The sequence below is a fragment of the Micropterus dolomieu genome, linkage group LG15, assembly GCF_021292245.1.
Source record: "Micropterus dolomieu isolate WLL.071019.BEF.003 ecotype Adirondacks linkage group LG15, ASM2129224v1, whole genome shotgun sequence".
NCBI classification, from domain to species: Eukaryota; Metazoa; Chordata; class Actinopteri; order Centrarchiformes; family Centrarchidae; genus Micropterus; species Micropterus dolomieu.
Window position 1 is genome coordinate 5,862,651 of NC_060164.1, and position 24,737 is coordinate 5,887,387.

General features: G+C 40.6%; 2 protein-coding genes across 2 annotated transcripts in view; one reads left to right on the forward strand and one right to left on the reverse strand.

Moving 5' to 3' along the window:
• Positions 1-24,737, forward strand: part of btaf1 (BTAF1 RNA polymerase II, B-TFIID transcription factor-associated) — a gene marked incomplete at its 5' end in the record, with an annotated part of 442,252 nt that overhangs the window by 336,213 nt on the left and 81,302 nt on the right.
• dntt (deoxynucleotidyltransferase, terminal) overlaps positions 1-24,737 on the reverse strand; it is an 83,270-nt gene that overhangs the window by 56,347 nt on the left and 2,186 nt on the right. The window contains exons 2-7 of the mRNA XM_046070072.1: positions 22,111-22,285; positions 19,144-19,254; positions 7,548-7,718; positions 4,660-4,731; positions 4,335-4,458; positions 2,214-2,346 (exon numbers count right to left, since the gene is read on the reverse strand). Of these exons, the coding sequence (XP_045926028.1) occupies positions 2,214-2,346; positions 4,335-4,458; positions 4,660-4,731; positions 7,548-7,718; positions 19,144-19,254; positions 22,111-22,285 (786 nt within the window). The remainder of the gene's footprint in view (positions 1-2,213; positions 2,347-4,334; positions 4,459-4,659; positions 4,732-7,547; positions 7,719-19,143; positions 19,255-22,110; positions 22,286-24,737) is intronic.

Sequence of the window (24,737 nt, forward strand, 5' to 3'; positions counted from 1 at the left end):
CTCCAACTGTGGAGACTCCACAGTTGTCGTTTATGTTGTGTGCTAACGTTAGCCCCTGGTGAGCCTACTTTTAGCAATGACCTGATTTCAGATGTTCGGAGAGAGAGGGTGTGTGGACAGCAGCTTGACTGTGAGGAACTGCAGCGGTCACTGAAGTAAGCTGGCTGTTGGTGGTCAGTAAATCTCTAAAACGTAGACTGGCTGCTTCTACCACCACAATGTCTTGTTTTGTATTTATACAGATGTTCAATACATGCGCCATATGGATACGGAGGATTTGGAGTCCTTCAAAGGCACCTATGAGGGAACTGTGCTAAGTAACAAACTTAAATTTAGTGATTTTAACACTCTGTTAAATTCAAGGGGCGTTAAAAAGTGGTGGGGACATACGCACTCAGACTAGGGGCATTAAGAGACACTTAGCTTGCACGATATCCCGATTTGCGATATTAGTTTCACGAGAATGAGATGAAAATATTGTTAAACAATGTTTTAAAGATATCCTCAATGCTGAGATGTATGCATAGAGCAGTCAGGGGGCACCTCTCCCAGGAAATTTTGATCATTAAATACTTAATTTCCTGCATTCTGGTGAACGTTTCTGTACCAATTTATGGTGGAAATGTTTTTATTTACGTAAAAGGAAACACAAAATTCAGACAGCACGTGACATTTCAAAATATATAAATATAATAGAATCTAAGTCAGTACAGCTCTCAGGCGTTCTGTGCTGCTTTCAGATCTGTTTCTCCTCAACTTTTCTCATGTGATATCATCCCTGCTGAGGCAACACATATGTAGGCATGATTTAGTCTTCCTCCTCTTTTGTCAGGTTCAAAGGGAAAGAACGGATTGGTGCTGCACGTTTTTGGGTCATTTTATAATCAGCAGCTTGTTTTTTGGACAATGCACTTTTGTTTCTTCTATATTTTAATTGCATTGCATGTTTTCTTAATGTGCAAATAAACCTTTCTAAAAGCATTTTCATTTGTTGTTTAACTGAAAGCTATATTTCAAAACGTTTTTAAACAAATTATGCTTCAAAAAAGTGATGGGGACAAAATCAGCCATTCCAGAAAGTGGTGGGGACATGTCCCCAGCGTCCCCAGTGTAAATGAAACCCATGGTTAAATTTAACTGGCAGTGGCACAAAAGTATTATATCATTTCCTGTTAGATATGTTTTTTTGTACTGCACATGACGCTATAAAGGTTAGTACATAGTAGGCAATATACTGTTAAACACTATACCATACTAAATTAGTATGTAGAATTCAGTTGGACACAGTTAATGACTCATCTTCATTTGAGCTAATTGTGACAGTTGCTTAGCATTTTAGCACTTTGCTAAATTGTTGCTAATTGACACTTGCCACAGTGGTAGCTGTTTTGCAAAAGTTACTTTGTCTCACTTTAAAAGTCAGGCTATGATAATTGTGTGCCAAACTTTGACATACTGGAATATGTTGGAAGACAACAGTGAAAAGGGGAACTTTTATAAGGTTTTTAGAGAACAAAAAGAGAACTCTCCCAGACAACATGCAATGTTTGTAGCCCAAGCACTATTAAAGACCATCAGCTAAGCTGTGGCAGCTCTGTCACCCCTGTTGAGAGGCAAGCGCCTGTCCTTACTGGCAGACTGCTTTTGAATTATTTACCGCACACACCACCGGTTATGGCTGGATTTTTACAACACCACAGATCGGAGTGCTCCAAGCTTACTCAGGCACAAAGCACTGCACATAAAAAAAGAGCAGCACAAAGAGGTGGCGACACAGGGAGGCGCCGGCTGTGAGCAAATAGTTGCTTTACTTAAGAGCACTCACTGAGTGTCTGAGACTGACAATGTAGTGCATTTCATCGTCTTAACATAAATGCAATACTATGTTGCGAATCATCTGTGCACTCAACATTCAGTCTTTTTATGATCAAGAACAAAGAGATCATGATCATGTGTTATGTTGTCAAATCAACACTTTTGATCTACTAGTTCATATCAACTCTAGGATGCCTTTAAGAGCCCAGCTATATTGCTTCTACCCACACACGCTCTGTGACTTGTTGTGTGTAACAGTAGTTTGTAATAAGGATGATGATTCAAGCAGACCACAAAATGAGTTTAACAATAGTGGGAAAGAAAAAAATGCAGGACGGGAAGTACCATTCGATTAAAACTACCCTACGAACACTGAAAGGAAGAGACAAGTCTTGTACCTGCGAAAGCCACCTGTCAGTGCTAGTATGGCGTCCGGTGTGATCACATGGACAGCTTCGTCAATAATGTTCTTCAGGGCTCGGGCCTCTGCTTTGCTGACAGCCCTTGAGATGTCTCCATAATGCAGAAAACCTGCAGGGAAAAGACCATGTGGTTATTAGTCTGGGAGCCAGCCATCAATCATAGCCATTTGCCCTGGGGAAGTGGAGAGTCAGGGTGAATTAAAAGTAAGGTAAAATGTGATATGTTCTGCTGGCTGATAGAAGGCGACCGTCAGTGCATGCCTGCTGCAGAAACAAGATGATTACAGCCACCGTAGATACTGAGCTAAATTATGATTGATGGATAGATGAGTATCTTGTTGATTTCACGCATCTCACTTTGTTTGCTGTTTTTTTCTTTTTTCTGTGCTACATCAAAAGCATCAATTCTCTTTTACTTATCTCAAACCAGGCAGCATTACACCTCCAATTAATTGTAAAATATTAAATAATATTTCTGCCCGTACTGCAATACAGAAAATGGCATAATTCATGTTTCAAGATTTACGAAATACAGTGGAGAGATCAGGGTTCAAACACATTTTCCATGTCAAAAGCTCACATTATTTCTCTGCACGAAGCAGAGACTGCAGTGTTCCGAATGATGGATTATGACCAGTTTGATGAAGATGTCTGTCAGCATAATACATTATCGGATGGAGTTTCAAACTGAATGGGAACCTGCGAGCCGTGTGATGTAATGTTTTGAATTACCACCTCATGCAGTGTTACAGTATGTGCACCCGGCAACATCCTGGGCAGCAGAAGAAGCAGAGAAATGAGGCAGACAAATGGAAAGGTGCATATCAGTATTTCCCTCTGAGACATTTAACCACGTACATTTAAATGCTCTGTGGGATTTCTATCACTGACAACAATTGAGGCTGATGTTATCTACATGTTTGGGTTATATATTGCTGTATTCCTGTTCACTCAGCTGTTTCTATAAGATTTGAGTATTTATCACCTCAGAGAATAATCACACAGGAAATCTAATCTATAACTTCTTGTACTGCACCTCCTTCAGTCTCCATCGGGTTTTTTTCTTGAACCAAATCATTATGTGTTTGTTTTTAGCCACGCTGCTGACGTCACTCGCAGCATGGCAATGTCAGCCTGACGGCCAGTCCACCACCAGACTGAAATATCTTGACAACTATTCAGTTGACTGCCATAACTTTTTGTGGCAATCTATCCAATAGTTGTAGAGATAATGCTGTCTGGACCTAAGTTGTGAGCCAGTCGACAGACTGACATTGGCATACCTAGAGCAATGCTAGCATGGCTAAAAATATAGACTGTATTGCCTCCATCCCTCCAGCTAAGTTTATACGTCTTTGCTTATCCAAATCTAGAAACAATATCAGAGAATCTCATTAGTGACTCAGCACGATGACCTTTTCTGCTTACACCATCCTCACACAAACTATGTAACACATTTCTGCATAAACCCTTCTGATGGGCTGCCACTAGCAAAGATGAAGATCAAAAACTGCAAAAGATCAAAAGCTAATTTTGGACCTCAACTTTTATCTAATAGTTCAATAGTTCATCCAAAATCAATCTGTAATTAATCTAAATATTATTATTACAAAAGCAATGAAGGATGATTCCCCATAGAAATACTATGATCCAAAATCTTCCTTTACAAATACCACTAACGTGTGAAATAAAGCATAGTTCTCCCACTGTAAGTCAGCGACCTCTCATTGTCTTTGCCTTGATGGCCGTCTCTGCCCAGCTGATTGATGAGAGCTCACGGGAATTTCACAGCGAGCTTCCCCCTTTGCAGTCACTATTCACTGATTTTTATTAAAAATACCCCTGCTGCCTTTTCCATTGTGTTTTCACTGTAAACTCCCTGCTCGTCACATCTCATCTCACTTTAGAGAAAACACATTACAGACCAAGGCTAACATAAGGAGCCTCCTATGGGACCAAAAAGTACAAAAAATCCCAAATGACATGCGGGCCCCCCTGGAGAAATTTAACGATTAGGTCTTTGAGTCTTCTTTAGAAGCAAACTCGAGATCACATTTTCAGTATATAATTTGTGGAGTCTGTGAGATGTTGATGTACCACTTTGTTGCATCCGGTTTAGATGAATGCTGGGGTCTGCCAGTATGTCGCTGAATGAGCGCAGCCCTCTGCGGTACCACTTCTCAGACGTCTTAGGTCCAACCCCAAACACACTTGTGAACAGCTGGCAGGAAACGAGGTAAGAACGTAATCAAAAAGACATGCTCTGAAATGACAGGCTCTTCTCAGAAGGGGTTAGCATTCAACATTTTGAAGAGCTCTATGTCCTTAAGAGACAGCACATGCAAATCACTTTCACAGCAATTTCTAAAGCAGTAAAATGGAGAACGCAAATGAAGAATGGAGTTGTTTTTCATCTACTGACCTTTAGTGTTCGATACCTTTCATCAGAGAGTATTTTCTCGACTTCAAACGAGCGGCCATATTGAAGGATCTCCTGCAAAAGATAAAAGTAGAGGATATTATTAAGGCAAACACAGTTAGTGTCAGCCTCGGCATGTTGTGCTCTGGTTTCTGTTCCATCAGCAATTAATAAATGGACTCAAATTGCCGCTCATTTGAAAACATTTTTCCACTTAAATCAGGTGCTCCTCGTGTCCTCATTTCCATATCTTTTCAAGAAATAACGACTTTGTTGTTGTGAAACCTGGGATTAATACCGGTTTTATGGCATTCATAAAAAGCCCAAGGTAATGTTTTCCCCAGCTTCCATTGTTTGCTGTGAAACAACTTTGTTCCGCGTTTAATTGTCTGCCTCTCCGAGCAGAGCACCACTAATTTGCTGGTCACATTTTAACTGTCTTCATTATGTGAAGACATAAAATCAGGCAGCATTTATTTAATTAATATCAGCCATCTTCCCTGGGGAAATGTTATAAGTTGATAGTGTTGAAAAGCCTGTATATTTGTGTGCATTTTAAGCTTGTGCATGAAGGGATGACATCTAGTATCAATGAACCAGCGAACCTAAGATCCAGACTGTGTGTACAGTGCAGTTTAAAGCAGCCTTCACTGCTCAATGATGCATCCACCCGTCCACCTCTGCTTTTTAACCCTCAAGCTAAGGCCAACCTCAAACGCAAGGATAATGCTTCCACACACTGCCTGCTCCGGGGAAGACACACTTCTTCTCCACAGTGTCTCTTATACACACAGAAAACACATACTGACTATTCATCCCCAACTCTGCCTCAGTGCTCCCAGACTTTCATGTCAGTAGGTTTATATCTTTTCCCCACTTTGGATGTTCAGTCAGCAGCGAGCGGTTCAGTCGCTGCTGACAGAGTGTCACTCCGATGTTCACAGGCACATCAAGCGTTTTGTTTTTACTCTGTTTGGTTTCACTTTGTTTTTCGTGTCATGTCATTTTCTTTGGTTGAGCCGCGATCTGTTTTTAAAGAGACAACCTAGTGAAAAGAAAACTCACTCGCTGGGTGTACATCTGAATCATGTAAGAACAACAGGGAGAGGTCATTCACAGGCAGTCTAATTTGGTCTCCTGGGATATTTGTGTTATTTTCTTTAATGAATCTGCCTCAGTGCTGACAGATTTGACAGATTTTGAAACTTGCTCTGAGACCCGCCGTGTGTATGTTAGGTTTAATGTGTCAGAGAGTTGGACCACGGAGCTCACCTTGTTCTCCTACAGGGACTCGGCGTTTTCTCCAAGAAAACATTTCTTGACACTTTCCCTGACAACTCGCCATGATTTCTGCCCTGAGCACGACTGTAGGTGAGAGAATGATTGCCAAGTGACCCAATAAGATTTTTTTTTTTCTTCCAAAGATGGGTGATGCCTGTCAGTGTGTGTGCTCATGTGTGTGGCAAGTTTTGTTAGCGTGTCTGTCTGGAACTTGAAATTTCAAAACTATTTTTGATATCTTTTTGAAAGATTGAACTCAACACTGATTTTTTTTTAACTTTCAATAACACACAGCAAATGTGTTCTGCAAGATTAAATTCCACTTCTGTGTCAACTCCAGAGAGCATATTTGTGCAGATTGGTATTGCTAGAAGAAGAAAGACTCAGCTACATTCTTCTTAACAGTGCACCAAAACAATCTGCACAAAATTTGAAGGAATACTCCGCCAAAAAGTATAAAATACTCATTCCATGATGTGAAGAAAAGTTTGTACCTTGCTCCCTCATAGAAGCTTTAATTCTCGTGTGCATAATGACGGTGATGATCTTTTAACCACTGATGATTGGGTTGAATGATAATGTCTAGATGTACTCCAGATTTTATGTTAGGCTGCCACTTGATGTATTTTGTTTCAGTGTATGATTTTAGCATTTATTTCACATTATTATATATTTTATGACTTTTATTATGTTTTTATGTATGTTGTGTCTGTGTATATTCTATAGTTCTATGGTTCACCTGGCTCCAAATTTCCCCTCTGAGACATTAAAGTTCTAAGTTGCAGTCAGCTTGGATCAGTTAGAGTGGATTCTAATGGCTACTCAGAGTCAAACCATAAAAATACATATGGTCAGTTTGTTCCAAACACCCATAGTTATCCCCATCACAGCTAAATGCACTACTTCTCCTCCTTATGGCTCTAATGTCTTTTGGAAGTTTTCCATAAAAACACCAAAATCGTCTCTCAATACTTTATGACTTACCTTGTCTGTTGCACCTGAGCCCACTGGCTCTGAATGTGGATGGTGTCTTTAAAAACAAGTCGAAAATATGTTGTTTCTTCTATTTTATGATCACTAATTTCCTAATTTTTCCTGGGCACTGTAGTTTCAAACAAACATTCCTCCTACGGCAGTAAATAGTGCATTTGTTGGGGACTATTTTCATCTTAATACACATTTTGTGTATTGTATGTAATGTATGAGATGTGTTGAATGTTTTGGAGCAAGTCTTTAACTTGTAAAAATAGCTTAAAGTGAAAGAAGGTATGTTGATTTATGTTGTTCATTGAATTAATAATATTTGTAAGGTGTAACTTCCAGTTGATTTAATGGCATTATGTGGTGGAACCAGTACAGATGTTGGAAAGATGTACTTGAACAAACAATAGAGTTCATCTGGTTTAAAGTGTGTGGTGAAACTGTCAATGAGTTAAAAGGGAAAAAATGCACCTAATAAAAGAAAACAAAAGTTTGCTGTCCTATCCATTTAGTATGGCTGCCCACATTAAACACTGACTCATGACAACACTACTCTTATTACATAATACAGATGGATTGGCTGTCAGCTGGAGTCTGAGTGGACTCTGCATGCTGACTCTGGGCCTTACCTCTATGACTGCCTTAGTGTGTTCCCCCAGGCAGGGCAGATCCTGAGTGGCCCCCAGGCACTGCACTGCCCAGGGCAGACTCTTCAGAACAGACGCAGCTCTCCTGAAGGCCAGGCATGGGCCCTCAATCTCGTTGAATTCATAACTCTCTGCCAGCACTTCAAAAGCATCCTACATGGAGAGGTAGACAAGGACAGGTAAAGGGAGAAAGAAGAATAATGTAGAAGATAAGATATCGTTCCGTCTGTAAGATATTGTATAATAAGTATTATACAGCAGGCTTATTTCTTTAAAGTGTTAAAACAAAGGAAAGACAGAAAACTCAGGACCGAAAGCGCAACCAAGCAAAGATGTGTCAGGTGTGCATTCACATGTGAGATGCACTGACCCGTACAGGAAACCAGACAGTGAACACAACTCCTTCCAGTTCCTTCCTCCTGCCTTTATCACTTCTCTCTGCCCCTGTCACTGTCCCTTTTACTGTACAGTAGGACGTGCCGCATGTTGGTTTTCTTCTGGATGACCGAACAGAGACATTAGAGGCTGACGAACACCAGACAGGAACCTGTCATTTTCCACTTGTTCACAATGGGGCTTCCCGGGGGGGCAACAATGGACTTTCACTTTTTAAAGGCAACATGTTCAAACACTCAAATAGGCTGCAGTCAGGTTTATGGAATGAATGAATCTAGAGAGCAAATATGGCGCGCACAACTTTGCCAACTCCACACAATCCTGACCCTACAGCCCCCCGCAGCTCTATGGAGCATCTTAGCGTCTCTCAACTCGTTGAGTTAGTTTTGCAGCCCATACCTTTACAGTTTTGATTGATTTTTAGAGTTCTCAACAGCATTGTTTCCAGACACAGCTGTTTCCAGCGAAAACATTTCTAAAAACCCAGTGTGCGCTCCCTGATTAGCAACCAAGAGCCAGGAGTTGATGGAGACAAACAGAACTGCAAGGGGAATGTTTGACTTACATGTGTCAAGTGTTCAGAAACATGACTCTAAGTGAATGCTAATAGGCCTTTTCACGGGAGACAGTAGCATAAACCGTGGCTCTGCTCTATTTAAGTGTCCCAATTAGCCATGACAGTGTGACAGTGAGCAAGCCTCCACAAAACCATTCAGGTGTTATTACTTTTAATATTTACACCTTTGCTCTTCTTACTACCTTTGCTGTGAAAAAGGGCTCCGTGTCTGTGAAGTGTGAAGAGAGGTAACTGTTGGCTAAATAAGGCTTTATAAGGTGTTCATTTAATTTCCTCAGTCCTATAGCCTATTCCCACTGTCCCAAAGTGGGAAAAAAATCTGTTAATGCAGGTTTAAATAAGTTAACATTGTGTGAATCTGTCTTAAAATAATAATAGTAGTGCTGAAAAGTGCTGAATTTTGGAGAATACTTAAATACTGTGAAGGCATGGGTTTATCGCAAGGATTACTTGTTCAAATGTTCAGGTGAGTCACACGCATGACCACTGAGTTAAGGACATTTATTATGATTTTAAGATTGTGTGGATATTTAACTGCAATATTTTTTACAGTGCATTATTATGGCATTTAAATAATAGATGCAGATTTTATAGATTTTTATAGATTTTTCTGGGTTAATATAGCTTATATCTTTCTGGGTTATAGATTAAACAATACTAACTAATGTGGTGTATAACATATGTGAATTTGACCATTATAGTTTAAAATAGCACTGTAGCAGCAGGACAGAGGGTCAGTGACCTCCTAAGGGGAGAGTAGTGATTGGTGGTTATGTAGGGACTGAACCCTTCTATAGAATTTGATCTCTGACCCCTTGTTTTGTTACCTCAGAGTAGTACTGTACCCTTATATGGGTTGGAGCTTTATTTTGCAGACTCTGACCCTTATATGGTATTTGGCAGATACCTAAACATGTCCTATATAAGCTGTGTTTGATGTACAGAGAGACAGAGTGGCCATCGGGCTGGGTCACTCTCCAAGCTGCTGCAGAGCTTGTAATTGATGCTGAATTCCTTGATGTAATAAACTTTTATGATCAAGAACAGTGTCAAGCGGATTTCTTCTCAACACATCATCGCAGCATTATTGTTCGGACACCACACTAACAACACAAATAGTCTACAGCCATGCTAGTGGCTATGTTAGGCTGTACTTAAGCATGCTTTGCAACATGCTCACAGTGATGACATTGCTGGTGATTAACATGTATAATGTTAACCATTTTCACCATTGTAGTCTTGCATGTTAGTGCGCTATCAATAATGATAATAAGTACAGTAGTTGCAGGTATTTGGTCATGAACCAAAGCATTGGGTAAATTTAAATTTTTGACCGGATGGTCTGTACAAAATGTAATGGCAAACCACCAAGTAGTCCTCAACTGACATTTCCATGCTGCAAGCATAGCCAAAAAATGTTTTGCAACAAATTCGAATGGCTGAAAATCTGTGTGGGTGGAAATTACTGTTGCTTAAAAGTTTAGATATGTGTCTGACCAAAGATTCCAGTGGGGAAAACTACTTCAGTTTCTACACCTCATAGTTCAGGATCGAGTTATGAGTGAATATTTTTTACATTCAACATTTAATCAATGGATGTTATTGCACTTAGAGAGAATAAATGAGAAAAACACTAAAAAGAAAACACTTCACTGTCACACTTTCTGATATTGGCATGCAGCTGAACATCTGGCACAGTGTTGAGCTAGCTGTTGCAGAACCAAGTGGAAGAAAACATGTCACCACAGGAGAGCTAGATCACTAGTATAGCCATTCATTAGCTAACCACTTAATATTTCTATGTAGGCTATGACAAAACATTTCAAATGAAATTGCTGTCTGAATGTCTCTGAGATGGAGCAGGTTGGTGGAGTGGGGAATAAAGAGCTGCAGGCGGGTGTTGTGCCTGGAACAATATGAGAACAACCATTATTTTTATTAGACAACACGTTCCTGAAAAATCGGGCTCCTTTGATTGAAGCAAGAAGGTGTAGTTCTCTGAAATAAAATGCCAGTACTTCTTCCTACTCAGCCACCAGCTTAAAAACTCTCAAAAAAGACATTAACACAAAATGGTCAGATTGTGAACATTTAATCTAACTTCTTAGAAAGGATCGGTGTAGCACATCTAAATTTTAATGGTAAAGTGATTCACTACAATTATCACGTTTCACTCATTTATAGAAGCGCATAACACAAAATGCTAATGTGTCGCCACATGAAAATAAATCCTCACAGAGTTCTATTTGCCAAAACCCCTACGCATTTTTGTGTTATGTGCTTCTTTAAATGAGGGAAATGTGATAATTGCATGTATTTATTTTTCCAAATTGTTGATCTGTCTACCTCACTATGTAGTTTTAATTTGGTGTGTTATTACACTGTACGCCTCCTACAAAAATTATTTCCCACCCCACAAATTCTTTTATTAGCTTCACAGAAGAGACTAGCATCGTTTCATTTGTCTTCTTTTTAGAAAACCTACAGTGGTGGACCAAAATCCTCTGCCTTCTTTCTACCTTCTATATTACAACATTAACATTAACAACAGCTCTGTGCTATCCAAGTGTCCCAGTAAGTCATGACAGTGAGTGACCATTCATAATGCCAGGACCCTGAAACTGAAGCATCTAAATAAATAAATAAAGACTGCAGGCGCTACCGATGTCCTGTTGTCACTATGCAGCTAAAGTAGACAATGTTTTTTTTCTCACTGGAATTAACACCACAAGCGACCTTTTCATATAGCATTTATTTGATTCAACATTAATAACAAAAATATTGCTTAGTGAAGCTTTAAGAAAACAGGCAACTGAGTGTGTGACCTTAATAGCAAAAAAAGCTTAGATATTTATCTCTAATAACTCGACATTTGGGTCAGCATTTCATATTATTCTAACTCTAGCATGCTGCCCTTTTATGTAATGCATGAATTAGTTATGTTTAAAGAGAAGACAATAACTGAAATACATATCAGTGAAAACCCATGTGGCCGATAAAACCAGTCTACCAGTGCACAGTGCTTTAACGACAAAGACTAAAAGCCAGGGGCTAAAGCTGAGGAATTCTAAATCCAGGTCCTGTACTTGATGCAGCCCAGTGTGACCAGAGCTCACATATTTATGCCTTCGCTTCCTGTCCTCTAGCCAAGCAGCGATCTGAGGTCACTGCACCAGCCGCAGTCCTGTGCAGACATGCAGCCTCAGGTCAGTGAGCAGTAGACGTTCGTCCAGCTCACCCAGGAGACGCACTGACCCGTTTACTACAGCACATGGAAAGGGAATGACTCTTTACATCCCAGCAAACACATACAACACAAACACATACAGCTGGGCTCTCTTCACAGCTTGCAACAAATGGGAGAAGCAAGCTTGTAATTGGATAGGTGAGAGGGCACGCTTGTGTTGTGCAAGTGTTTAGTGTGCAGGGTGTGTTAGTCTTCTGGATGTGTTTTGGCTAAATTGGTTTGTGGTTCCCGGCACCTCACTAATAAGCACAGGGTAAACTATCGATTACCAAAAATAGATCATCCATAGTACAACAAGCAGTAGTATAAGAATGTCTTGTACTTTAAACCCAATACAAGATACTCAGAGGGAAATGAGCTATATCAACTCTACATTACATTAACTCATTTAGCTGACGCTTTTTATCCAAAGCGATTTACAATTACTGGATATGTCAGAGGTCAGACACCTCTGGAGCAACTAGGGGTTAAGCGTCTTGCTCAGGGACACATTGGTGGATGTTTCACAGTAGGAAGTGAACCCGGGTCTTTCACATCAAAGACATGTGTCTTCTCCACTGTTCCACCGCCACCCGGCACTCTAATCAAAATCATGCAAACTGATAAGCATCCCCGCCCATCCATTCCCCTTCTCTATCAAAAATGAAGGTAGGTATAAAACCTGAGAACTTGTAGAAACAACATGAATAGAAAAAAACATTGCTGTCACGTGGTTATGTTCTTAATTTCGAGCCACTCACACAAACAATACACTGTTGTTGCAAATCTACCCCAGTCATTAAGTCTTTTAGCTAAGCTACGCTAAGCTAAGCATCGTCATATCAACTATGTCAATGTTGTTGGCCCCCAAGTGGCCAAAAAGATATAATTATTGGAGGTTGAACTCCTTGGAGCAAATGTGTGAATTTCCCAAAATGATGGTGTATTTCTTTAAATCAGGTCATGTTTTCTTGATACTAGTGGAGTGACATAATTGCATTATTGCTTCTTGTTGCAAAATCACACTCAAGCAGAACACCCAATTATAACTACATCACTTGTAGGAAAACTGGATTTTAAGACCTTACACACAGACACACACTCTCTGCCACCAGTCTGTCAACTGTCATGTTGTCTTAGCAGCTGCATGGAGTCAGCGCTGCGGGCTCAAAAACCCACCCTGCTTATGCGTTCATCTAATTAATGAGGAGTTAAGGCTGATAGCGGGACTTGGTGCGCAGGGACGTTGATATAGCGTGCCGATTTACCCCCCGCCACCGGATATCACGGACATGCCCGCAAGTCATGTTCGCACAGCAGTCCGCCTCCCTGCATGCACCAAAAGGAACCATGAAAGGAGGTCAGAGAACCCACTGAGAAGAGTTTTAACACGATTAACAACTAGGAAATGGATTTTATCTATCCCATATCTAATGAATAAGCAGTGGGCATGATTCTGGATTTATTTTCCCTCATGTAATTTTAAGGTTTACCTCAAGATGAAGAAGTTTTGTTTAACTTCTTTTTCTACAAACACCTATATAGGAAAGTTAAAAGTGTTGAAATATGAAATATGATGACATCTTTATACATCTTTCCAAAAGAGTGCTAAATAAGCACTTTTGACCCATTTCTGATCCTTATTCTGTAGCTTTCTGTTTGTTAGCTCTTTAATTTGAGAATGTTAACTCCATGCATTTAAGGTTCGGTGCACCCAACTCCTCATCCGTGGCATTGCTCCTATCAATACGTTGGTGGGGCTTGTGCTAAAGAGAAACAAATTCAAGATGTTGAGCCCTTTCTCTCTGTACCTCCTTGTCTCACACACCTCTTTCCTCCCATGTTAGTCATCAAACTGTGTGTGTCTGTCTGTGTTGGCTTGCGCGTGTGTATATGTGTGAAGAGAGAGAGAGAGAATAGACACCCGATGCTGCGCGTCAATCAACCAGGACACAAATGTCAATTTTTGTGTCGGCGTACGTCAGGCTTATGGTGAAATAATGACAGCAGAAGGCTCATGGCTAAGCAGATAAAAAAAAATAAGGAGAGAGTTGTGACTAGTGCACGTACACGCACAAAGACAGTGTGGCTTTCCCAGTCACAACGAGCGCAAGACAGCAAGAGACAACAAGAGTGAGAAGAGAGCACAGTAAGAATGGGCAGATGGGTTAGGGGGCATAACAAAAGGGCAGGTAGAAGTGCTACGGGATTGAACGAGTGTGAGGAAGAGATGGTTAGGGATAAAGAGGGAGCAGGGATGAATGAATCAATAGTGCAGGGCTGCTGCTTGGATCCGGATGCTCCCCACCTCCCCTCCTTCCTGAAATCTTCGCAGGTTTGTTTCCTTTGACACTCCCTCTGTCTGTCTAATGGATGCTTGCAGTTGGGTACACAAACAACAAACACCAACATACAGTCACATTCACATGAATAAACATATACATCATTTAAAGTCCCTGGATGTTTGCCTCACTACATTGTGTCATTGTAAACCAAATTGGTTTGTTTGGTCAAATAAACTTGTTTTTGGTAGTGGTGAAAATTGTTTGTACTTTGGTAAGACTTCCATTTCAAATATTGCTTGTTTATTTAAATACAGATACTGTACATCCAGATGTTGAACAGTCGCACTGTGCTAGGATTGTGCCTCGTCATCAGTGGCATTAATTGCAGATGTTCAAGGAATAGTTTTTTGGAAATACTCATATATGCATGTAGATAATTAGGTAACAAAACTCTCTAATTATCACATGTTTGACCATGCGAATGAAGCTGGAGTAAGATGGTGATTAGCTTAGCTTGGCTTAGCATAAACACTGAAAAGAGGGTGAAACAGCTAGCCTGGCTCTGTCCAAAGTTTTAAAATATGCCTAAGTGTAAATTATTGTATGTCTTTACTAGGGCTGATCCCCAATAGTCGAAGATTCGAGGCTTCGATGGGCGGAGCCTGATTCGACTGTCAATCTCACAGTCGAAGCTTCACAGTGAAACAAGGATCATGCCATTTTGGTGATATGGGGGTGCTCAACGTCTGATTTTCTCCCAATAAGTTACAATTAAAACAATTAAAACAGCCTATTACAATATACATTTCAACATTTAATGCTGTAAATAAACATCTAAAAAGAAAAAAACTTTCAATAAATGTTTTTTTTAGTGTGTAAATAAATCCAAAACCGTTTTGACAAATAAAAGCAGGTCTCAGTTAGAAGCCTGGTCTGATTTTATAAGTTCATTTAATGTATAAATAAATATAACTGTTTAAACTGTCTATGGACATGCTACCCATCGTACATCTGTAAGATTCCCCAAAATTCAATTGTTTAGTTAATTTTATGGAAACAATGAGTTCTTGAGGCTGGCCTAGATGGGCTGTCAAATCATCATCAAATCAGTGATTCGTAAATGATACGTTATCTGATAGCTTGATTTTTAGTAATATTCATACTGGTTGAAATAAACAATTTGATTTGGGCCTATTTCCCCTCTGAGCAAGGGTTTTGTGTAAAAGGAATTAAAGGCCTGCCCCATTTAGCCTGTCCCAAATATAGGCAGGGTGAGTTCAGTGATTGAAGCAAATAAAAGCCTGGACTATTAATTGAAGTTTTACAATACTACAGCACTTGTTATTAGGAACTGAAACCTTTTAGAAAAAACGATCTTAACATAGTCAAAAAACAATTCATATGTTTGACAGTTCTGTTGCAGCTTGTTTTTTTTTTTTTTCATTTAGTTCCATTATATTGATCCACGCCTCTAAAAATGTTTTCACCGTTCGGCCCCCTCTCTGTTGTACAATTATTGTATTTTGAGCTCCTTTGTTAGTACTGGGTATCAATCAATCAATCAAAATTTATTTATAGAGCACTTTAAACATCCAAAGTGGACACAAAATGCTGTACAGAAAAACAATAAATAAATGAAAACATCAAAGACACTAAATACAAAGCTTGCACGATGTATGAAATACAAGTAACACCCATACAATAAAACAATAAAATCAGTACGATCAAAACAAGAAATGTCAATTTCAGTTATCAAAGGCCAAGGAAAAGAGGTGGGTTTTAAGAAGAGACTTAAAAACCAACAGTGAAGATGCATGTCTAATGTGCAGAGGTAGATCGTTGCTGCTACAGCAAAAGCTCAGTCCCCTTTGAGCTTGCACTTTGTTTTGGGCAACCTCGGCTGACCTGAGAAAACAGGTGGGTCTGTCTGTCGAGCTTAAGGTCAGAGTCGATTTTAACCCCTAGGTTAGTGATTGTTAGCTTGATGTACTGACATCTCTGAACCCAGATTGACAAGGGGGTTCCCAGTGGTGCCACCAAAAAACATCACTTCTGTCTTACTTTCATTAAGACTTAAAATATTAAGAGCCATCCAGGCCTTTATGTCGTCAAGACACTTAAGTAACGACAGTTGCATTTTTTTAAGAGGCACAGGACTATCGTCCGCATAACAGTGGAATGATATACCATGCTTCCTACGTATGGAACCAAGTGGGTTAAATGTTAAATGTTAAACCTTTTTTGCACCTGCATGATGTACATCTCTTACTATGGGAAAAATCATAATCCTTCTTGCTTGTCCCAGATAGTTTAAGGTCCCTTGTTGTGGAAGTTCTGCAGAGTTGTTTTCACTCTGAAGTGTGCATTAGTAACATATAACCCTACCTCTGGGGAAAAGTCTTCTATTAGTAGAAGCTTTGAAGTCACAGAAATCTTTACCTAAAAGCATGTAATTTTCAGTTTTCAGTTTTTGTTAGTATACACGCTATGAATTGTGCAAAGCTTTTGAAGTTGCAAAAATGTCAAATCATTGTAAAAAAAAAACATTCAGCAGCAGTCTGAATTGTATGAGTCAAGTGCAAATGTTGGCTTTGCAGGGGCTTTCTTTTTTGCAAATAATATAAAGATAGCCAAATAAATAATGAAAATAAAACCTCGGGATGTCACTTAAGGACAAACTCATATGGTCGTGGTTGCTAGGTGACAGTGGCACTGGCTAGCCATGGCACACAGCAGTGCATGTAATAAACATTACTTGGCCATAAACTGGACTATACTACTGTCTGTTTGAGCCAGATGAGCAGCCTGAAAGGAGCCAGATAAAAATGTAGTCACATCCAGGTATTTAACAATGTGGTTTTTGTGGTTTTTAATTATTCTCACCAGTGTCTATCACCACTGGGTGACATGTTTCTCCACCACCGCTCATCACTACAATGCTGTCAACTGACGTCTAATTTTCTAATGAACTTTATTGACTGCGTTAATAAAGGGGCTGCTGAAATCCATATTTGGCCACATTCCAACACTGTGACGTACATGACTTGACGGCAAGGACATCAACCAACTAATGCCAGTATAATTGCAGTATATCTGCAATTCTAATTCTCCTACAGTGATATATCAGAATCATAACAAAACTCCTTATTCTCAAAATTCTCATAATCAGCAAATTTGTCAAAAAAAAATTTATCATTTTTTAACTTTTTTATCATATCAGTTATCATGTGCCTTACAAAGATTACCAAAACTTTTGAATTTGCCACTACATCACAAAAACATACAAGCACATACCAAGCTGCATACCAACACAAAGACGTACATACCCACATGCATAAATACAAACATAAAGACAGACACATACACTAACACCGATTACACATTTTAAAGTACCTCAGTCACCTCAAAAGCTTGTTCATTAGACATGTATTCACAGAGATTACATCATTATTGTGCCTTGCAATCACGCAGACAGCAGGAAAAATCAAGGATAGCTTTACTATCGTGGATCAATAGCTTGCCCCTCATCAGCACTGCAACAATACATTAGATCATATGATATGTCTCCTGATTTGCTCTTGTGCCGAGACTTGGATTGCCAGTAACAGCATTTATCTTCCTCGGTGGAGAGTTTTACCTGTGGCTTTCTCAAGACCACATCTAGAACAACCTTTCTCTCTAATCAGAAAGTCTTCTTTGATGTGGCTTTATGTGGGGATAATGAGTTAATCACGGGGATGGGGGAAATTGAGTGGGATTGCTAATTATGGAGTTAATGCTGCGGAAAGAAACAAGGGATAAGAAATTGAACAGCAGCCCTCCCCAGGTGAGATGCGTGTGGGTGTGCACATCTGTACTTCTCTGTCCATGTGGATAACACATGCATGCACACGTGGGTTAATTTCGGTACACGTGTGTGTATCTATTATGTACATTTACCATCACTGGGAGGTAAAAAGTCATTATGAAACAGATGCCTCACAGGCCCTCGGTAAGCTATGCTTAATAGGTCTTACAAAAACTCATCAGCGGGCCTCCACACTCCCACACAAACTCACACATAAGTTTGCCAGTCACTTCACAGGGATATTGCACATTTCAGACCTTCGATTTCATATACTGTGGCATCAAAAAAGTGCTTCCGTGAATGATCACAAAAAGCGAAATTGAAATGAATGAAATGCAAGGAGTACACCAATGCTGATGTGTTTTTGTATGTATTCTTTTAGCAAGTGGAATTTCCTTTAGTTCACAGCAGTGCAGTAATGCAGTAATTACTTTTTTATTATAAATTAATCTGCCAGTTCTTTAATGATGAATTATTATCTAGATTAATTTCTTAGTCTACAAAATGTCAGAACAAATGAAAAATGTCCATCATAATTTCCCAGAGCCCAAAAGAGCATCTTCAAATTGCTTGAGTTTTCTTCACTCCAAAAGCCAAAGATATTCTGTTTACAATGATCAGCTAATCTTTGCAGTAGTACTCACAATACTTTTTTGCAGTGGTTTTATTGTGTGCTTGGTTAATACATTGACTGCATGTAGACACTTCCTTGTTCCTATTTTCTCACCCTGCACCTGCAGCTACATCGCCATTTTCAACATAATTTCCCTTTTCTTCAACACTCATCAACATCTAAGCCAATCAGCCGATGACCCACTTCCCCATTCTGTGTGAGAACCTGAGTGTCCCTTCCTCAGCCGCCCACCGCACCCTCCCACACTGCCCTCCAGATGGCAGAGGGACAGATCCATCATTGCTTGTGAGGAGTGTCACGTCCGTCGCCCATCTTGGCGTAGCGCGTGGCGCCTCAGGGCGTGTCCATGCCAGCCATCGTGCCAGGGATCGTGCGCATGTCAGCTGCTGCACCTCCAACGTGCCGCAGCCGCAGATGCTACTCATTTGCAGGTTAATGTATTTTGGTGGAGAGTTGTGTCAGAGCACTGGTGACTGAAGCAAGCCAGCCATCCAATTAGAGCAAAACAGATTAAGGGGCTTTTTACATTGCAAAGTGAAAGCGACAGCCTCTGGTGGGCGAACATGTAAAAGTGCACTTGTGTCCAGAGTGTGGTTAGATAACAGTTTCTTACTGTGAAAATCTTGTTGTTGTTTTCTGTGGTTGTCCGTCTCTGGCAGGCGTATGGAGAAACGCTGGCCACAGGAGTGGGTGGAGAATCTTCTGGCAATGTGGGCAAGGTATCCTGTGTACAAAAATAGACAAAGACTTATGAACATACATACATATACAGTCATATATTGCCTTAATTTCTGAGCTCTTGCAAATTGTTGACAGGCTAAATGTGTAAATGTGTGTAAGGCTATTCCTGAGTAGCACAGAGCCAAGAGTTCAAATTGAATTACATAAAAATGTAGCCATTTGCCTTGGAGAAGTTATTTTTATGACTGTGTGTCTCCAGGGCAACAGGCTAATGACACTCATCTCACAGTCTGGTGGCATCCAAATCCATTACGCTACCTAACCCGTGGCATTACAAATCTGCTTGCAATCATCCAATTTGCCTCCTGTAAATTGCCTTTTCATTCTATGAAGAAATGGTTCCCCATTTGTAATATATGTGTCAAAAGGATTACCAATGTAATATTAATATTCTTGCAGACAATTAGACATCACAAAAGGGAACATTGTGTCCATAAAATTACCCATGAATTGGGTGGGAGAACGATACAGAGAGGGAAGGAACAGGAGAAAGAGGAAGATGGAGCGATTGTCACCACCGATGCTGCAAAAGGAACAGCGGTGTCTCCAAAAGATAATGAAAAGAGCTAGTACCTCTCACACTGCTGGGCTGAATCAATCAGTAAGGGATTCAAAAAATGTTCATCATTTATTCTCTGCCAGGAGCCTTTCCTGTTCTCAAAAAAAAAAAAATGAATAACTTTGAATATATTTCACGGCACAATTTTTCTGCCAATCAAAAGTAAAACTGTCTTAGAAACTCCCTAACTGCGCTCCTTCTAAATACAACAGGGGGTTCTCCAACACTTTTCCACCTCAGCTGCAGTTTGTTTAATCCAATATGGGACTGGGGGTCCATGGAGACGAACGTCTGTGCATCAGCATGCAGAGGTTGGTTTTCCCCATCTGGGCTCGGTTATTATACAGGCCTATAACTCTGTGGAAGTTAAAGCTTTCAGACTGATCTCAGAGGCAGCGCATCCCCTCATGGCCTTCTCTCCAGTATCCTCTCCACCTTTGCTGTATGGCATAGATGTAACTAAGCTAATGTCTACAGTCTACACGCCGCAGCTTCATTTCTCCACATACCATCTGCTGAGATGAAAAGGTACAGTAAGCGTTGCACGACCTCGCCCACTCCTGCGCCGTCCTCTAAACCGTAGAGACACTCCAGGCCTGTTCCTGCCTCCATAATAATGCCTGCCACGCAGGCATGGAAGTGCACTCAGGTGGGTTAATGGAACCCACTCGGGTCGCTGAACAGGGCAAAGGTCATTGAGGTTCAACCTCTTAAGGGAGGCTGCCTGCCCTTGCACCCACACACCTACAGTACAAACTAACCTACAAACATCCTCCTCAGGCACCCAGCCCACCTGTCTCCCAACAGAAGAGGGCAGGCAGACACATGTTCACAAGCCAGATGCAAACTCTGAATCCCTGGCAATCATTTCCGTTTTTTTGTTCCTTACAGGCAACGTATTTGTACATCTTACCACCTCTCCAATTAAACAGGTTAAACAGCCGCTCTGCAAGCAAGGAAGTACTGTTACATTGCAAATTCACATATTACATTACAATGGGTTTAATGCCTAAAATTCCTCCCTGACTTGCTGTAGAATATTCATGATCGTACAACACATTGCATTTTTTTCGTTTTTTTGTTCCTTACAGGCAACGTATTCGTACATCTTACCACCTCTCCAATTAAACAGGTTAAACAGCCGCTCTGCAAGCCAGGAAGTACTGTTACATTGCAAATTCACATATTACATTACAATGGGTTTAATGCCTAAAATTCCTCCCTGACTTGCTGTAGTATATTCATGATCGTACAACACATTGCATTTTCAGACTATCAAGAAGAGCCACAGGCAAATGTGCACAAGGAGTAGCCTGTTTGGGAAATATTTTATCCCTACATGGTAGCTCCTTAAATGGATTTATGACTCACAAAAACAATCAGCTGGAAGCGCCACGCACATAAATGCCACAGCGCTTTACCTCGTTGGCTTCAGAGAGGAATTGCATCACACACAACGAGAAGTGGGCTTGTGGTTACCTGGGGAGATGGGTCAATAAATGTCAGCATGGCATCATTAGCCTCGTCACTTAATGATGCACCCGACTAGAAGCGCGCCGCTGATGTGCCACACTCACGTGGCCAGGTGGAAACAATGCTAGAACAAGACAAAGCAGTTTTCGCTGATATTTCACATAAACCTGGCAAATGTCATTGTGGCTGTTAACGCCGTCACAGGCTGTTAGGTGAAAAACATAGAGAGAGCTTGGCAAATGTGACTTCGGGAATGTTTTCTCCTCTCCACTGTGGGAGCAACAGGAGACAACATATTTCTTTATTTTGGATCCATATGCTGCCAAGCCCTCATAGTGTCATCCACACAGGAAAGATGAGTGTGCCTCTGTGTGTGTGTGTGTGTGTGTGTGTGTGTTTCAGTTAGTGGGTTGCTCTGACGTCCAGCTGATGGGTTTATTTGACACTCCCACGCAACATGGGGGATGTTTCTGTTGCTATCAGCAAGATGAAGTGCGGTAATATGAGCAGAGAGAGAGGGAAGTTAGATGTGTCCTCTTCTTAAGAGCTCACTTTCATATTGACATTATAGATTTGCAGGGGGAGGAAGAAGCTCACTATACCTAGGTGTAGAAGAAATCTCCTTCACAATATGCATTTCCTGCATGAAAGAGTATTCCATTATTGTGTATCCTCAAATTCTACACGAGCATGCCTACTTTGTGGCAACATATTTAATATGAAGCGTCCTATTTGGTTCGTAGTGCCATCTAGTGCTTACACCATATCAATCTAGATATTTCTCTCTGGTTTGTGACACACACAAACCTGAATGCAGTGTCTGGTTTCCACAGCAACAGGTCTCCCCTCTCTCATGCTGTCGGTGAACCAGCTGATATCCAACACAAGCATGTTGGGTAGATTCTTCGGGGCACACTCCTTTAGCCACTTCCAGAGGGATGAAGCCTGGCTGTCCTCTGACACCACATGAGTGACCTCGTCGCTGTGGAGGGAGAAGAAAGAAGCAGTCAGAGGGACGATAGCTCAGTCTACAGTTTTATTGTATTCTGTCAAAGCTCAAGGATAGTGGTGAGCGTTAGTCTAACTAACCATTGAAGTTTCAAGCTTCTGTATAACTCTCAATTTAAAAACACAGAAATCTAAACATAAAAATATTCAGTGCAACATAAAAAAGTTGATATGGCGAACTTGTTTGCTAACACTTACTTATTTACACATCCAGCAGTTATGGAGAAACATCATCATTCATTTGGAGCCGTGTTTCTGGACACCTGACGAATGTAAGTCCAACATTCACCCTCCTTTTAGCTCTGTTTTGGTCTCCCCCTAGTTCCAAGAGAATTGTCTGCCTCTTTAGCTGCTAAATGCTCCACTGTGTTCACAAGCTAGTCGCTAAATAGGTCATTCTGCAGTGTGATGCTGTGAAGGGTTATCAGAGCTTTTTCGCTGCTTAACAGTTGTGGGCCAGAAAACCAAAACAACAAGCTAAAAGACACTAAGGTGAAACTGAGGGGAACTGCTGAGTCAGGTGATAATTATCGTGGGTTCAACACTATGAGTGACCCCTTTCACATTCAAGTAGTCACGTGATCCATTGTTGATATTAAATATTGAGTTGCTTTAAAGCCTGGAAACTTGGTTTCAATTTTCTCTATAACATTAAATATTCTTGAGGACTAAGGATCAATTAACATTGAAAACAACTTTTTGAATTATTTATGAGGAGTTTATCACTCAAAACTCAGCCAGTTTGCTTCAATTACAGTGCAGGTGTGGTTTGTTCAGATTTGACAGTAGTCCTGCAACACAGCCCCTCAACTGCTATTAGATTTTGATTTAAATGTTGCTAACTCCTGATTGGTGGACAGAAGCTCCTAATACAACCGTCTTCCTTCTGAGGCCCACCAACTCCAAACCACTGAGAAGAACACAAACAAAAACACAAACACATATATTTCTCATGTGAAAGAAACACAACTGTTCTAACTTTATAGTGTGCTCATTGTAAGATTGAGAAAAATATGTTTGGGGACTGTAAGTAATTTATATGTCTCTTAATGCAAAAAATAAGCAGACAAAAGCCTTGAAACTGTGTTTATGGCTTTTTATAGGATTCCCAGGATACTTTGAATTGTTTGATTGAAAGATTTCCTTCACTGCCTGATTTAACAACAAGAACTTTTCTGTCTGGGTCTCAGCTGCCTTTAGAGAGTGTGCAGGTTCAAGTGAAGCTTTTGAAATGCAGCTCAGATCTCAGCATCATGGTCTGCTTGGGGATCAACACTGGGTGAACAACATACAGCACAGACCCAGTGCCTCCCTCCACTGTTTGATAGCTGAACTCAGTCAACCAGTGCCTCCTACAGCTCCACCGAGACCTTCTCAACAGACTTTTTATCACGCCTTCCTTCCCTCTAACTACCGTACCAAATCAGGGTGCCCAGCCGTGCATAATTACGCTTAGCGCACTCCTCCTCTTCCACTTCCTGGCTTTGGTAAAGCCAGGAAGACTCCTGGAAAGACTCCTTAAGAGATGTCCCAGCAGAGCTCAGGCTGAGGCCTAATTGGTCAAATCACTGGCGTAACTAATCCTCTATCTGCTCGACATACCAGTCCGGCCACCGATGGTACATGTTTGAAAAAAACCATTTGTGCCAGCACGAAGACAGGGACATAGACACATTTGAGGTATCTAAGGGACACAGCAATTATCTCCAAAAGCTTAAATTCACTTGCCGTGAACAGCTGCCTAACCAAAGTAATAGAGATTTGGCTCTTGGGTTGATTTCCCTTTAAAATCACGAGGGGTTGGGTTTCTATGTTGGAACAAGATTGAAGATCATAGAAAAAAAACACTCCTCGTGCTGTGTTTACTTTGTTATAATCCAGCCCCTGAATGTGGATCTTTTTCTTATGCGTAGCAGCACACCATGTAAAATGGCAGATTGACATGCAAATGAGCAACAATGCAAGCCTAGCACCAGACTGTACTTCCCAGAATCAGTGGGAGCCCAGACACAAGGGCAGGCTAAAGTCAATGGGCTTTGATATGGACAACTCTCTCGAGTTGTCTCCCTGCCCCCACCCATGTCAGCAGCTACCCTCCTCTTCCTTCCAGTGAAAACCAACAGGCAGATCAAAGACGGAGGATGTCCATAACAGATTTTTACACCATTGCAAGGTTTCATCTGTCAGCCTTTTACAGATGCTCCGATGAAACATCTTTCACTGAGACATGCGTGATCAGGGTAAGTAGTAAATTAATCATAATAAATAAACATCCAAATTAATTTACATTAAATTAGTAATGAACTCACTCATGAAGAGCTGCTCCCATGCCTAATCAACCAAGATGTCACATAAAAAAATCCTGTTAGAATATAGAAGAAGCTCTAAAAACCAATATGAAGAGATATATGTGTCCTCTGTGGCCT